Here is a 13,308-nt window from a genome sequence, read left to right on the forward strand (position 1 = left end):
CCTGGCACAATCCAACCTACGCTTTATAGTGCGTTTATTGAGCCTAGCACAAAAGCGACACCCAACGACGCGTGCTCAGGTCCCAAACAAGGTAGACACAAATTATGGTAATCCCTATGCGGTATCTGTTTCCCACAAGAAATACAGTTATTCACTTTTTCTGACATCCGGTAAACCACTGAGGCAAGAAAAACCAAAATATTCCCAACGGGTACTTAACCAACTCTGACTTCGGTCTGAAACTCCGAATTCGAAAAATTTCAGAACGCCGAACGGCACTTGCAACACTGCTTCTGCATCGGACCATGCGGCAAAAAAGACTGAGGATATGACGTCGGTCATGCGCATTTGTACCCGGACGTTCTGATGTCAGTCAAATGCGCCTTGACCGACGTCAGCCTTATACTCTGATATTCGGGCCGACCGAGGGACAGCGGACTACCCAAGTGTTAGGACTGCAGCAATGTGGGATGAAGAACATCAATGGGGGAGACGTATGTTTCCCAAATATGCAACAAAATCTAGAAGATTTAGGATTTTTGCATGGAAGTGTTTACATAGATATTTTCATACCCCAAGTAGACTCTAGACAATTTTTCCTTGGCTAGACAGGTGTGATGGGGAAGAAAGAGATAACTGGGAACATCTTCTGGGAGTGTAATGAGTTGGCAGACTTTAGAGATTCCCTGCTGAATACTCTGTCAGAGATGCTGGGTGAGGAAACTGGTCTAACAGGGGAAATGATTTTCTTTGAGCTATGATACAGAATCAGTATTGCCTAGACATAGTAAGGCCTTGCCAAGTCTAATTATTGTGGCTGTCAAAAAAGCAATTACTAGAAAATGGAAATCAAAGTCTAAACCAACGATAAAACAACTGGACTTAGGGTCTTTAGAAAAGCATAGGAGCAAATTAATAGGGAAAATGGGAATTGTAGGAACAATACATACAGGGGAGGAATGAGGTTTAAGAGAAGGCAGGACTTGAATGAGCTACATAATGTTTGACTGACAATGATTAGGTAGATTATAAGTGATGTATAATGTTTGCAGCTAGGATTATGTCAATATGGTTTGTGATGTAAAATGTTTGCAGTCAATATGATTTGTTTTCATTTATATGAATGTAAGATTACCTATGCCAAAAGTGATAATTTAATAAAGATGTTTCTTTTTTTTAAACAAGTCGTCTCTGGCCATCTGCTGGTTCTGAAGAGCCTCAGATGCATCTGAACAAGGTGGCAAGTGCATACAGAAGATTTTTAGTCACGCTGGCTGTTTAAATACCTCCTTCAAAAAAAAAGGCTCAGACACAGAGTGATAGTGTGGGAGGATCGAATACTTTTCGAAGCTCTCCATTTGCTGTATCATTAACAGGATACATCCCTCAAGCTACTGCAGCAGTAAGAATGAAATTTCCACCATTTGCTTTCACAGCATGTTACCTGAACCTCTACGTTATGCAATACCAACCTGAATTCTTCACTGCAAATATTTACATGCAATTCAAAGGTAAAATCAACACTACTGTCACAAAAAAAGTCCTAATCTCCAGAGGTCACATGTAGTTCTCAGTTGGATTCTATTTAAATGGTGTGTGCAGTCCTGGAGTTCGTTATATTAGGTTAGGGAATGAAGCTCTCTACATGGGAAAACTGGGGGTGGGGGTTGTGGGCTTCCCTGACACAAGCAAAAAGGAAGAAAAGGAAGGACACAAGTCACTGTCATTCTGAATAAATAGGTTCAAATTGTCCAGGTTTTGCCAAAAAAATAAATTAAAAAAAATGAAACTATTTTCTTCTCAATGTACATGTGGGCATTTAGACAGTATGCAATCAACACTAAATACAAAGTACAAACTAAACAATTGCATTAAAAATCATAAAAAATACAAGTACCTTGTTTCCACTGTCGTACATAGCCCGTACACAGAGCAGATGGAAAACATGGCTACATTTCATCAGCTTCCCAACTTCACTTGACTGGAAGGATTTGCTCTCAGACACTCCATCATACCCAGAAGGACTATTCAGTTTCTCCATGCAGATCATGCAGTCCTTCAAGGAAGAACATTAGTCATTACCATTAAAACATTAAAAACTGCTAGAGGATCATTAACCAAATGAGCAAGGAAACAGGCATGCCTCTCTCAACTACGTCTGCCAGAATGGCCTTGCTAACTCGGCAGAAATTCTTGTTTCATCCTTGATGCATATTCCTTCCAAACCACTACTCTACATCTGACAATACAGTCAGGCTGTAAATAAAAAAAGAAAACAAAATCATTGCTATTACTATAACAAATTCACCCTTGAAGGTAGCACCGCACTGTGCCTTAATAATGGGAAAGAGGAACAGATTGTCTTGATTCTGCCTCAAATTATAAAATGAAACGTGCCCTTCTGGTCAACACAAGAGTCTATTCAAAACATAAAACAGCTGATGAAAGATTACATAGGACTGAAAACTGGAAATGCTGCACTCCCTACAAAAAACATCATTTTCTATGGGTATACACACATTCTCGTGTGTATTTCGCTTTAAATGTCCATTATTCACCCAGGTCACAAATGAAAAGTATACACACACACACACACACAGGTTATGGAAATCAAAACAGGAAAAAAATGAAGGCGCACACAGAATATGGAATGCAAAAACTGAAGACTTGCTTTAAGGTATAACACTCAATGTCATAATGTTCCATTTCTTTTTAAATTATGTGATGATCTAGAAGTTTACAAGCCTATAAGCAATGCCTCTTGCTATCACACAAAAAATCGACTGCTCAAGTTAAATTTTGTTAACTTGGTAAGTGAGGTGATTCTTCAGACTTGCACCATGTGTAATCTCAAATAACCTAAGCAAAACTGGAACATTTAATGTTAAAAAAAATAATGTTCACAGACATAAGATCCAGCCAACAGGAATTCAAGAAGAAAACATTTCTAAGTTTTGGAATTGCTGCAATTATATGCTTTGCATGTACAAAGTAAGATTTGCACAGTGATATAAAAGATCTGTTTCACTTCATGACAATTTTTTTCTTTGAGTGAAATGATGATGCTGTCAGCCCATAAATATTTTGTGGGGTTCAAAAGTCCAAGAAGCAATCAACTTCAAAAGCTATTCATTGTGTGAACATACCTGCTACTATGAGTCATCTGCCAGCTCTTAGCAAAATTCACTGAACTTGAGTGAGGTCTATTTTTTTAAGCAATACAGTTTGTTGTAAACCTTGAAGGTTCATTTTGAATTTTGAAACTAATCTATTAAAAGGTGAAAAATACTATTCTATGGAATACCTTCTTTGGGGAACATCATGACATTAACTAACTGCCACAACTAAAGAAAAACTTCAATAAGCTCAGTTTAAAAAGCCTGCAAACAAAATGATGGCAGCACGAATGCCCCACCAACAATGTACTTAAAATATTTACCTCAGATGGTGGATTCTCGATCTTCTCCACATGCTTCCTTACCACATCCTCTACCTCCTTCCCTGCAACTAAAAGCAAAATAAAAGCATTATGCACACAAGCTCCTTATGCAACTAGCACAAGATTTCTAGAGCACTTAATCTAAAGCAACTGAAACATTTTCTGCAAGTCAGACAGGTAAGAAAGAGGACACAAAACTGGTGTAGACCAACTTCTCCTTACATTTGTACGGTTACAAAGTATGCAATATCTTAAAGGGTTAAAAATTTCGCATGAAAGTGTTTGCATTAGTATTTAAATACCCCAAACATATTTCAGAGAATTTTTCCACAAGGTACACAGCAGTTTCTGGAGGGGGTGATTTGAAAGTGGGGTATCTGGGAACACGAAATTGAAACTGTAACAAATTGATAGAATTTAAAAATTTCCTACAGGGTACTTTTTCTGAAGTGGTGGGGGGAGCAAATTATTTTAACTAAGGAAACTGTTCCTTTGAGCTAGGACACAGAAACTGACTTGCCTAGAAACTGTAAAGTCCCTACTAAGTTTAATTCTGTTGGATGCCAAAAAAGCAATTACTGGGAAATGGAAATCAAAAGTAAAATCACATGTAACAGAATTGCTGAATGCTGTAAAGGAGAAACACTGGAGGTGGTATATTTAGAAAAAAGGTAGTAGTAAACTACACAGAAATAAACTGAATCAAGTTATACAGAATCATGTTCAGGAGTGATATCTCATGGGAAGAACCACACAAGCAACCTAAATAATGCTAAATTGAACAAAAAGACAAATCATATTTGAGTTTTTGTCTTTCCGGCTTTTCCCAGTTAGGGGTCGCCACAGCGGAGCTCCGGTCCGCTAATGATTGGCAGTACATTTTTTTTTTATGGTGCCGAGTTGCCATCCAGACGCCCAACCTTCAGCGAAGGCAAGCTCATTCACGCATGTCTTTCGGAGGCCACTCGACCGCGGGGAGGACATGCAGACTCCACACAAAAGGCACTCTAGCTGAGAATCGAACAGGAGAACCTCTTGCTGTGAGGTAACAACGCTACCACTGTACCACCATGGCTTACAAATCATATTTGAGTAATGTGCACAAAAGAAGACATGTAATGGTTTGTTCTCTTTCATGACTGAACGTGTACTTATGTCACTATGCAAAGTACAATGTTAATAAAGACGTTAAAGATAACTTCCTTGACTTAACTAGTCAGCACAACACATTCTGTAAAGCATCATGTAGTCAATTTTTTTACATCATCATCTCTAGTAATGGAAACAAAGAAGAAAATTTGGTGAAAGGAAAGAAAAGTACCCTATACAGAGGAAAGCACATACCTGCTGCCATGACAATGGCTCACCTAGACTGCACAATTGTGCCATCACAGGGCATTTCTTTTTTTTTTTTTTCAAAAACATTTTTATTTTGTTTTCATTATAAACATACGTAAATGTACATATAACAAATATAATAAAACAATCACAATACTATTTACAATGTTTACTTTCATCCATGATAAACGATCATTTATCCATGAGAAGGTATTAGTATTTGTTTAAAAGGTTTTCCAATTTTTGCCATGCTATTTTTTTGAGTAATGTTATGAGTTCTATAACAAATGGTTTGCAGTTCTTTTTTACAAACAACGTTTGCTAAATTAATAAATTCTTTAAACATCAAATCTTGTTTACTTTTCCAGTTCGAAGTAATAACTTTTCTGGCAACTGCAAGAACTGACCAGAGTAACTGAATCTGAGATTTAGGTATTACATTAGGTATAAAAACAGTGAATAGGATTAGTGAGTTAGAAATATGGCAGTTATCAGACTATAGAGCATTTACAAAATATCCAACGTCTTTCCAGTACTGAACAACATTTCTACATTCAATAAAAATGTGAACCCAGTTAACCTCCACAAGACATTTCTTCATGTACTTGAATTTTAGTTTACTCTATAAACACATCCATCATACTTGCCACTTATACCAGCACCAGTTCTCAGCTTCTTAAGATTTTACTAAGCTACACACAGAAACAAGCTGGGCAGCATAATGCACCTTCCTTGACCCGCATGAGCTGTTATACATCACAGTGCAACCAAATGTGTATTTTCCTGACGATCTTAAAGGGTAATGCGAGACTGATGCCATAAGGGTATTTTTAGATACCAACACATGGCCAGACCAAGCAAATGATTCACTAAAATGCATTTATCATGCCAAAAAACCTTAAAGCATCAACAGCTTGAGGACAAAATTGAGAAAGTTCAATCGGACAATAACAGTCTAGTAAAGTAGAAGATATATTACAAGTAAATTATGTAATGCAAGAGGGACAGACTACTTTCTCAAGTAGAACAGATGTGCTGATTAACCAGCAAAATGACATACCATGACAAGCTATGATAACCTGCTTAACTGAAAATAACACCAGTTCATAAACAGCACAAGTCTGCATATAGACACACATACATATTCAATAATTTTATTCATATTACATATACATGTATGACACCAAAAGTATATACGCTGGTTCTGAAACTAATTCGTGGCATTTCACTTAACCAAAATAAATCAAAAGCCAAAAAACTCAGCTGACTGCAAAAGGAAAGCAAATGTTTTCATTCTTTGAACAGTTAAAAGAAAAAAGAAAAAACATCACTAGGACAGCCCTAAGGGAATAGTGGTGCAGTCTGAAAGGCAATGTAGAGGATTGGAGTTACGGTTACAAACCACTAGTAAAAGACTAGTAAAAGGGAGCAGTAGTTCCAGTCCTGCATTTTATGTTATGAAGAACTTTCTCCTTAACAGCACCACCATACCACACATACGGACACATTACCCAAACATCACACACGTATATACACACACACACACGTATACACAGGCACACGTATAGACAGGCGCACACACACACAGCTGCAACATGAAAACTATTCCCTTACCTTATCCCTACTGAAACCCTAAGCTGCACACACACATTCTTACCCCTAATGCTGAAATGTTTGATAATGTAGGTTATATAAAGTTTTTTGAAACAATCCCCTTCAACATGTTTTTAATAAAAACTCAAAGAACTGTTCTTTTACCAGTTCCACATAAATGGAAGTGCCAAACAGTTGTGAAAATATTCTATCCAACCTGTGTAACCTCTCTGTTTTGGTATAAGCCTTACAGACTGAATGGTTACGGACTTCCTTAAGTCTGGTCAGTACCTAATTGTTAAGTAGTGTAGCTTACAAGAGTGAAAAACCACCGACCACTTTACCTAACGACAGCATCAGTGACAGATGCAACCTGACAATTTAACAGCAGGCTACTGCAAGATCTGTGAATAAAATGCACATCTTCCATGTGTCACACAGTGGTATGTATGTTATGGCAGCTGCCCCTATACAGCATTTGTTGCATTATTTTAATTGCTTAATATACCTGGCTCTCTTAACATGCTTGGTGTTCTAAGTACCTTGCCACAGCCTACAGCCCATGTTATGGTCCAAAATGATCTAATGAGAACAATCATTTACCAAAATTGCTGAATAATTACTAAATCTAACTAAACGCAACCCACACCAAAACCATTATTAAATGTTTACATGTATCTACATGAAAGCTGTAAAGTTTTAGAGCTAAAATGTGTATGCTACGTGGTCCTAAATGCATAACAAAAATCAGGAATGTATGTATTTCACAATGAACAGTTATTAACTTCTTTTCAAAGTACTTAGAAATACAAACATTAGGGTAAGTTATTCCACATTATCAACTTCTTCAGGAGTTCTTCAATCTGCAATCTTAAAGTTTCTCTTTCAAATTCTGAACACTGTAAATCTTGACTTCTTCTTTCGGCTTTTTTCCGGTTAGGGGTCGCCACAGCAGATCACCTGCCCGCTCATGATTGGCAGTTGAGTTTTACAGTGTCGAGTTGCCAGCCCGGCACCCAACCTTCCAAAGAAGGCACACACACACACACACTCACACCTAGGGCCAATTTAGTGTGTCCAATCCACCTACATCATGTCTTTGGGATGTGGGAGGAAACCGGAGTACCCGGAGGAAACCCATGCAACCACAGGGTGGACATGCAGACTCCACACAGAAGGCACCCCAGCCGAGGATCGAACTGGAGAACCTCTTGCTGTGAGGCGGCAACGCTAACCACTGCACCACCGTGGCCACCCCAAATCTTGTAATACAGTAAAATTTTACATTTAAGTGTTCTGTCAGAAAAATACCTCTGTAAGCCTCATTACTACAATACAAAATGCCCCTATTCACTATTACCTGACAACACAAATTTAATCCATTTCTCACATTCAATCCCACCCCTCAAACACAATTTTCTTACAATATGCTTCATTATATGGCACTCAAAGCATGTCTGAATATCCTTTTACTAAAGAAAAAAAGTCATTATCCACTCTATCTCTTGGTGTAACACAAAGCTGTCACTGAGAAAAACAGACACTCTGGTGCCAAAAATGTTAAACCAAGTGGGATGAATAATTCTCAATCCAAGACTACAAAGCTAAGTATTTTCCAATGACAAACCCCCTACCTTCACCACACTCTCTAAACTGTTTGTTATATTCTTAAAAGACGTTTTGATGCCCTCCTGTAGTGGATTCCTGAAAGTGGTGTTCTTACCAATTGTTAACTCACTGACAGTGGAACCTGAAAGATGGGAAGCATCTTTCTGCTGACATGTTCTGAATGGTGGAGATTTCTTCCTTTCTTCAGCCTTCTACTAATTTTTTAAAACACGTTTCTATCTTACATACAGCTCTTCTGTCTACAGTGTCCAGACGGCTATCCTTATGCCTTGATCACACCACTTTAAACAGCAGACCTATTAAAACCTATTGCCAACAAGTGAAATGTTACTGCATAGGTAGGGTACTACGTAACAGTCCACAGTCCTCAATTGATCATTCTTCCTTACATCTTTTCAACTTTACTTGGGGTTCATCTATCATGGCTCTGATGTGTATCCAATCACAAAAAGGTACAGACAGTGAACAAAAAGGATTCCAGATGGACTGGGATATACTGTGCTGCACCTTCAACTTTCAGTATGCATCTTCCAAGAGCTTAAGGTTCACTAGAGGCTCAGGGAAGGGTGAAAGCATGGGGATTTCATTTACTCAATTTAACAGAATCCCAGAGACAGACTTCTGCAGCAGTATTACACCTAGTCATGACTGGTTTGCATACATGATACCAGAGATGGGCATTCAGAAATGGAGCTGGGTTGCTGGAGGGTCAGTTCAGGTTGTGCAAGTCGGACCATCTGCTTACTCTAATTGCCAGAAGGAAGACAAAGGTTGTAATCATAGATATTGTGACTTCAGGTGAAAGTTGGAGTGTGTATAGTAGCAGTGCAATACCTCATCATTTACAGTGGATATAAAAAAGTTTATACATCCCTGTTAAAATGCCAGGTTTTTGTGATATTAAAAAAATGAGACCACAGTAAATCATTTCAAAACTTCTCATCTTTAATGTGACCTACAACCTATACAATTCAATTGAAAAACAAACAAATCTGTTAGGGGAAAAAATAGAAAAATAAAAAAAATACTATAAGCTAATTGCATAAGTGTGCACACCCTTAAACTAATACTTTGTTGAAGCACCTTTTGATTTAATTACAGCATTCAGTCTTCTTGGGTCGGAGTCTATCAGCATGGCACATCTTGACTTGGCAATATTTGCCCACTCTTCCTTGGAAAAGCACTCCAAATTTGTCAGATTGTGAGGCCATCTCTTGTAGACAGCCCTCTTCAGGTCACCCTACAGATTTTCTATTGGATTTAGGCCTGGGTTCTGGCTGGGCCATTCCAAAACTGGAATTTTCTTCTGGTGAAGCCATTCTTTTGTTGATTTAGATGTGTGGTTGGGGTCATTGTTGTGTTGAAAGGTGAAATTTCTCTTCATGTTCAGCTTTCTAGCAGACACCTGAAGGTTTTGGGCCAAAAGTGACTGGTATTTGGAACTGTTCAGAATTCCCTCCACCTTGACTAAAGCTCCAGTTTCAGCTGAAGAAAAGCAACCCCAAAGTTTGATATTGCCACCACCATGCTTCACCATGGGGATGGTGTTGTTTTGGTGATGCGCAGTGTTTTTTTTGCTCCAAAAGTACCTTTTGGAATTGTGGCCAAAAAGTTCAACCTCGGTCTCATCAGTCCATAACACATTTTCCCACATGCTTTTGGGAGACTTGAGGTATTGTTTTGCAAATTTTAGCTGGGCCTGGATGTTTTTCTATGTAAGAAAAGGCTTCCATCTTGCAACCCTATCCCATAGCCCAGACATATGGGGAATGCGGGAGATTGTCACATGTAGTACACAACCAGAACTTGGCAGAAATTCCTGCAGCTCCTTCAGTGTTGCTGTAGGTCTCTTGGCAGCCTCCCTGACCAGTTTTTGTCTAGTCTTTTCATGAGTTTTGGAGGGAGATCCAGTTCTTTGCAATGTCACTGTTGTCTCATATTTTCTCTGCTTTTTGATGACGGTCTTCACTGTGTTCCATAGTATATCCAATGCTGTGGAAATTCTTTTGTACCCTTTTCCTGACGGATACCTTTTAACAATGAGATCCCTTTGATGCTTTGTAAGCTCTCTGCGAATCATCTTTTGCTGTAGCAGGCAAATGAGTAAATGTCAGGAAAATCCTACTAGGACAGCTGAACTTTATTTGGGGTTAATCAGAGTCTCTAAGTGATGACAGGTGCATACCGAATATATATATAGGTGTGTGTGTGTGTGTATATACATATATATATATATATATATATATATATATATATACACATAACATATATATATATATATATATATATATATATGTATATATATATATATATATATATATATGTATATATATGTATATATATGTATATATATATATATATATATATATATATATATATATATACACATACACATATATAGTCAATAGAAATTTTGTGTGTTTAGATACGATTTGTGTCTTTATAGCATGCCTAATTTTTGGTGTGTTTTCTTTATGCTATCATGAATATGGGGATCGAATATTAGGCTGTCATCAATAATTACACCAAGGGGTTTGGTAGACGAGACAACTTCAACTGGGGTGTTGTTACAGGATTGGATTTTAATAATAGATTTGTCCGCATGACAGGATTTAGGTGTAAATAGGAGTAGTTTGTTTTTTGGGAGGTTAAGTAGAGATTAAGCATCAGGGAAGAGAAAGCCTTTTGGGTTATTTGTTGTAGATGGGCTAGGTTCGGAGAAGAGCAGACGATTTATTTATTTTATTTTACATTTGTTGACCGGGCTAGTCCAGCTGGATATATGTCCATTTTCAGTAGAGGCCCGGGGAGATAAGCTCCAAACAGTTCAAATAAAGTTCACATCTACAGAAGTACATATTCAAAATGCAAATACATTCACCGTAAAGAAAAAAAAAAAAAAAACTTTAAGTGGTCACACATTTACAAAGTATAAAAAATGCAAAATATTTGACTAGACTTAGTACAATTACTAATGAAGTTACAAGTAAATCTTCAGAAAGAATAGCTAAAAAAGTACAGTATAAATGTAGATAAGAAAGGAAGATAAAAAATAAGTAAAATGGAGTAGCAGTTGAGTAATACCTCTAGTAGTACAACATGTCACTTTTTTTGAGAATACAGTAATAAGTAAGACTATGATGGAGAGGTAGAATAGTAGTTGTTAACATGAAATCATTGCAGAGATGAGAAGGTAAGGTTGAATCAAGTAACAAGAGCATGTTGGTGATATGGAATCATTTGCATATTGAATGAAAGAGCTACTGCAGGATGCTGTGTGAAGGTCATTTATCAAAATGTTAAAGAGTAAAGTATGGAACCTTGGGGGACACCAGAGGAATTTGAGACGTAGGACGACAGGGAGCCTTGCTATTTTACTGATTGTTGCCTATTTGATAGATAGCTGGAGTACCATGTGAGTGATGAGGTTGACAGACCCAAGTTGGACAGGCATTGTTGAAGTATAGCGTGTGAGACAGTATCAAATGCTTTAGAGAGATCATTGAATAATAGAGAAACAAAATTCCCAGAGTCTCTGGCTTTGTTCACTGTATCTGTAAAGGAAGCAGGGCTGTGGTGGTACAGTGGACAGTTCTGAATTCGTGCTGAGCGGGAGTTAGAAGAGAGTTTTCCAGAAGGTGTTTAGCAAGTTGCTTGTATATGCATTTCTCTAATATTTTAGATAGAGAAGATAGGATAGCAATGTGTCAATATTTGGTGACTTCGGTTAAATTACCTCCTTTGTGCAATGGGCTGTGGGACTTTTTCCATAGTAATGGAACATATGATTTGATATACTGAGTAATGAGAATACTAACTGGAAAGGCTATTTAGACAGCAACAAGTCTGAGGTATTCAGGGGGAAGGTTATTGGCAGAGGCTGAGCCTGGTTTAAGTTTGTGTAAGAGTGTTTTGATAACAGTAATAGAGACTGGTTGTAGAGAGAAATGTGGAGGTATAAGGTTTGGAACTGAGGTGGTAGTTGTAGCGAGAGATGATGAGAGAGAGTTAGAGGACAGATTTGTTTGGAGTGAAGTACTCTTGGTATTTTCTGACTTGAGGGGATTTGGATTTGTCTGGATTAAGTAAGCTATCAATAAGGTGCATGTTAAAGATGGGGGAATTTGATTAGGTGATTTATTTGGGTGTGGGTTAGGGGTTGTTTTGGTTCCAGGGGTGAGTATACTGTTAATGCTAGACCAAAATTTCTTAAGGTTGTTTTTGTTAGCTGTTTGAAGATTACTGCAATAGTCTTTATCTTTTACGACTTTTTTTTTTACTTGACTGCAGAGGTATCTAAAGTTTTGCAAATTGGGAGTGGTTTTATTTTTTTAGCCAGTTTTTCCAAGCTTTACTTCTCTCTGATATTAGCTGATTGGTTAGTTCTATTAGCCAGTGAGCATGACTGATTTTTACTCTTTTACAGAGAAGCTGGGAGAGACTGCTTGGGGTACCTATGAACATGGTATTGAAGTAATCACCTGTATTATCCAGAGGTTAAGACAGTAATGAAGTCCAATTTACAGACTGCAAATGCATTGAGGAAGTAGTCCTGATTGAATTTAGTAAGGTTACAAAAGGTTTTGAAGTGATGATGTTGTCTGGCATGGGTGGTGTATGCATGTATAGGCTGGTAGATGGTCACATAAGGTGCATGGGAGGGTGCTAGCAATGGGAAATTTGCTTAGGTTAGACACCAGAATCCAGTCAAGTACATATCCTTGCATTACAGTTTTGTCATATCTGGTTGGTGTAGTTATGAGTTGGGAGAAGCCATAAAGGTTAATGCTATGTATTGGGGAGTCTAAAGTTAATTTTTCCCAGTCTATATTTACATCTCCTAGTATTATTGTTTCATTAGGAATTGGAAGGGATATCCTCTAGTATAGGGATTTTTTGGCCTGCAGGAATGTAAATTACAGCAACACACAGTTTTTTTAGAGGTGTTTAACAGGAAGAATGAAATGAGTAACTCAACAGTTCCAAATTTTGGGATGGTTTTGTCAGTATGGTGCGAAAGTGAAATGACTTGGATAAAACAGGGCAATGCCACCATCTTTTTTGTGTGTTCCGTCTGTCCAGATAACACCACAGCCAGGAGGTAGAACTTCTGTATCTTGTATGTTACTTTGGTTCTGTGGCTGACATCTGGGGTACGTTGTGCAATCCAAGCATGAAAGTCTGATTTTATTGCACATACTATGGAGGTTAACTGTAGTGAGGTGACATTTTGGGAACAGGATAATGCTGCTAATGCTGAAGGACCAGGGTTTGGATTTACATCTCCAGAAAAAAAAGGGATGTGTGAA

The 13,308-nt window shown here is 37.8% G+C and overlaps 1 protein-coding gene across 5 annotated transcripts in view; it reads right to left on the reverse strand.

Annotated features, from left to right (window-relative positions):
- The window catches only part of DTX2 (deltex E3 ubiquitin ligase 2), a 1,297,167-nt gene that overhangs the window by 410,630 nt on the left and 873,229 nt on the right, over positions 1-13,308 (reverse strand). For all 5 annotated transcript variants that reach the window (XM_044054219.1, XM_044054221.1, XM_044054218.1 and 2 more), the window contains 2 exons: positions 3,440-3,507; positions 1,898-2,056 (listed from right to left, as the gene is read on the reverse strand). In XM_044054219.1, coding sequence (XP_043910154.1) covers positions 1,898-2,056; positions 3,440-3,507 — 227 coding nt within the window. The remainder of the gene's footprint in view (positions 1-1,897; positions 2,057-3,439; positions 3,508-13,308) is intronic.

Source organism: Protopterus annectens, chromosome 13.part0 (assembly GCF_019279795.1).
Source record: "Protopterus annectens isolate FY-2018-M chromosome 13.part0, PAN1.0, whole genome shotgun sequence".
Classification (NCBI taxonomy): Eukaryota; Metazoa; Chordata; order Ceratodontiformes; family Protopteridae; genus Protopterus; species Protopterus annectens.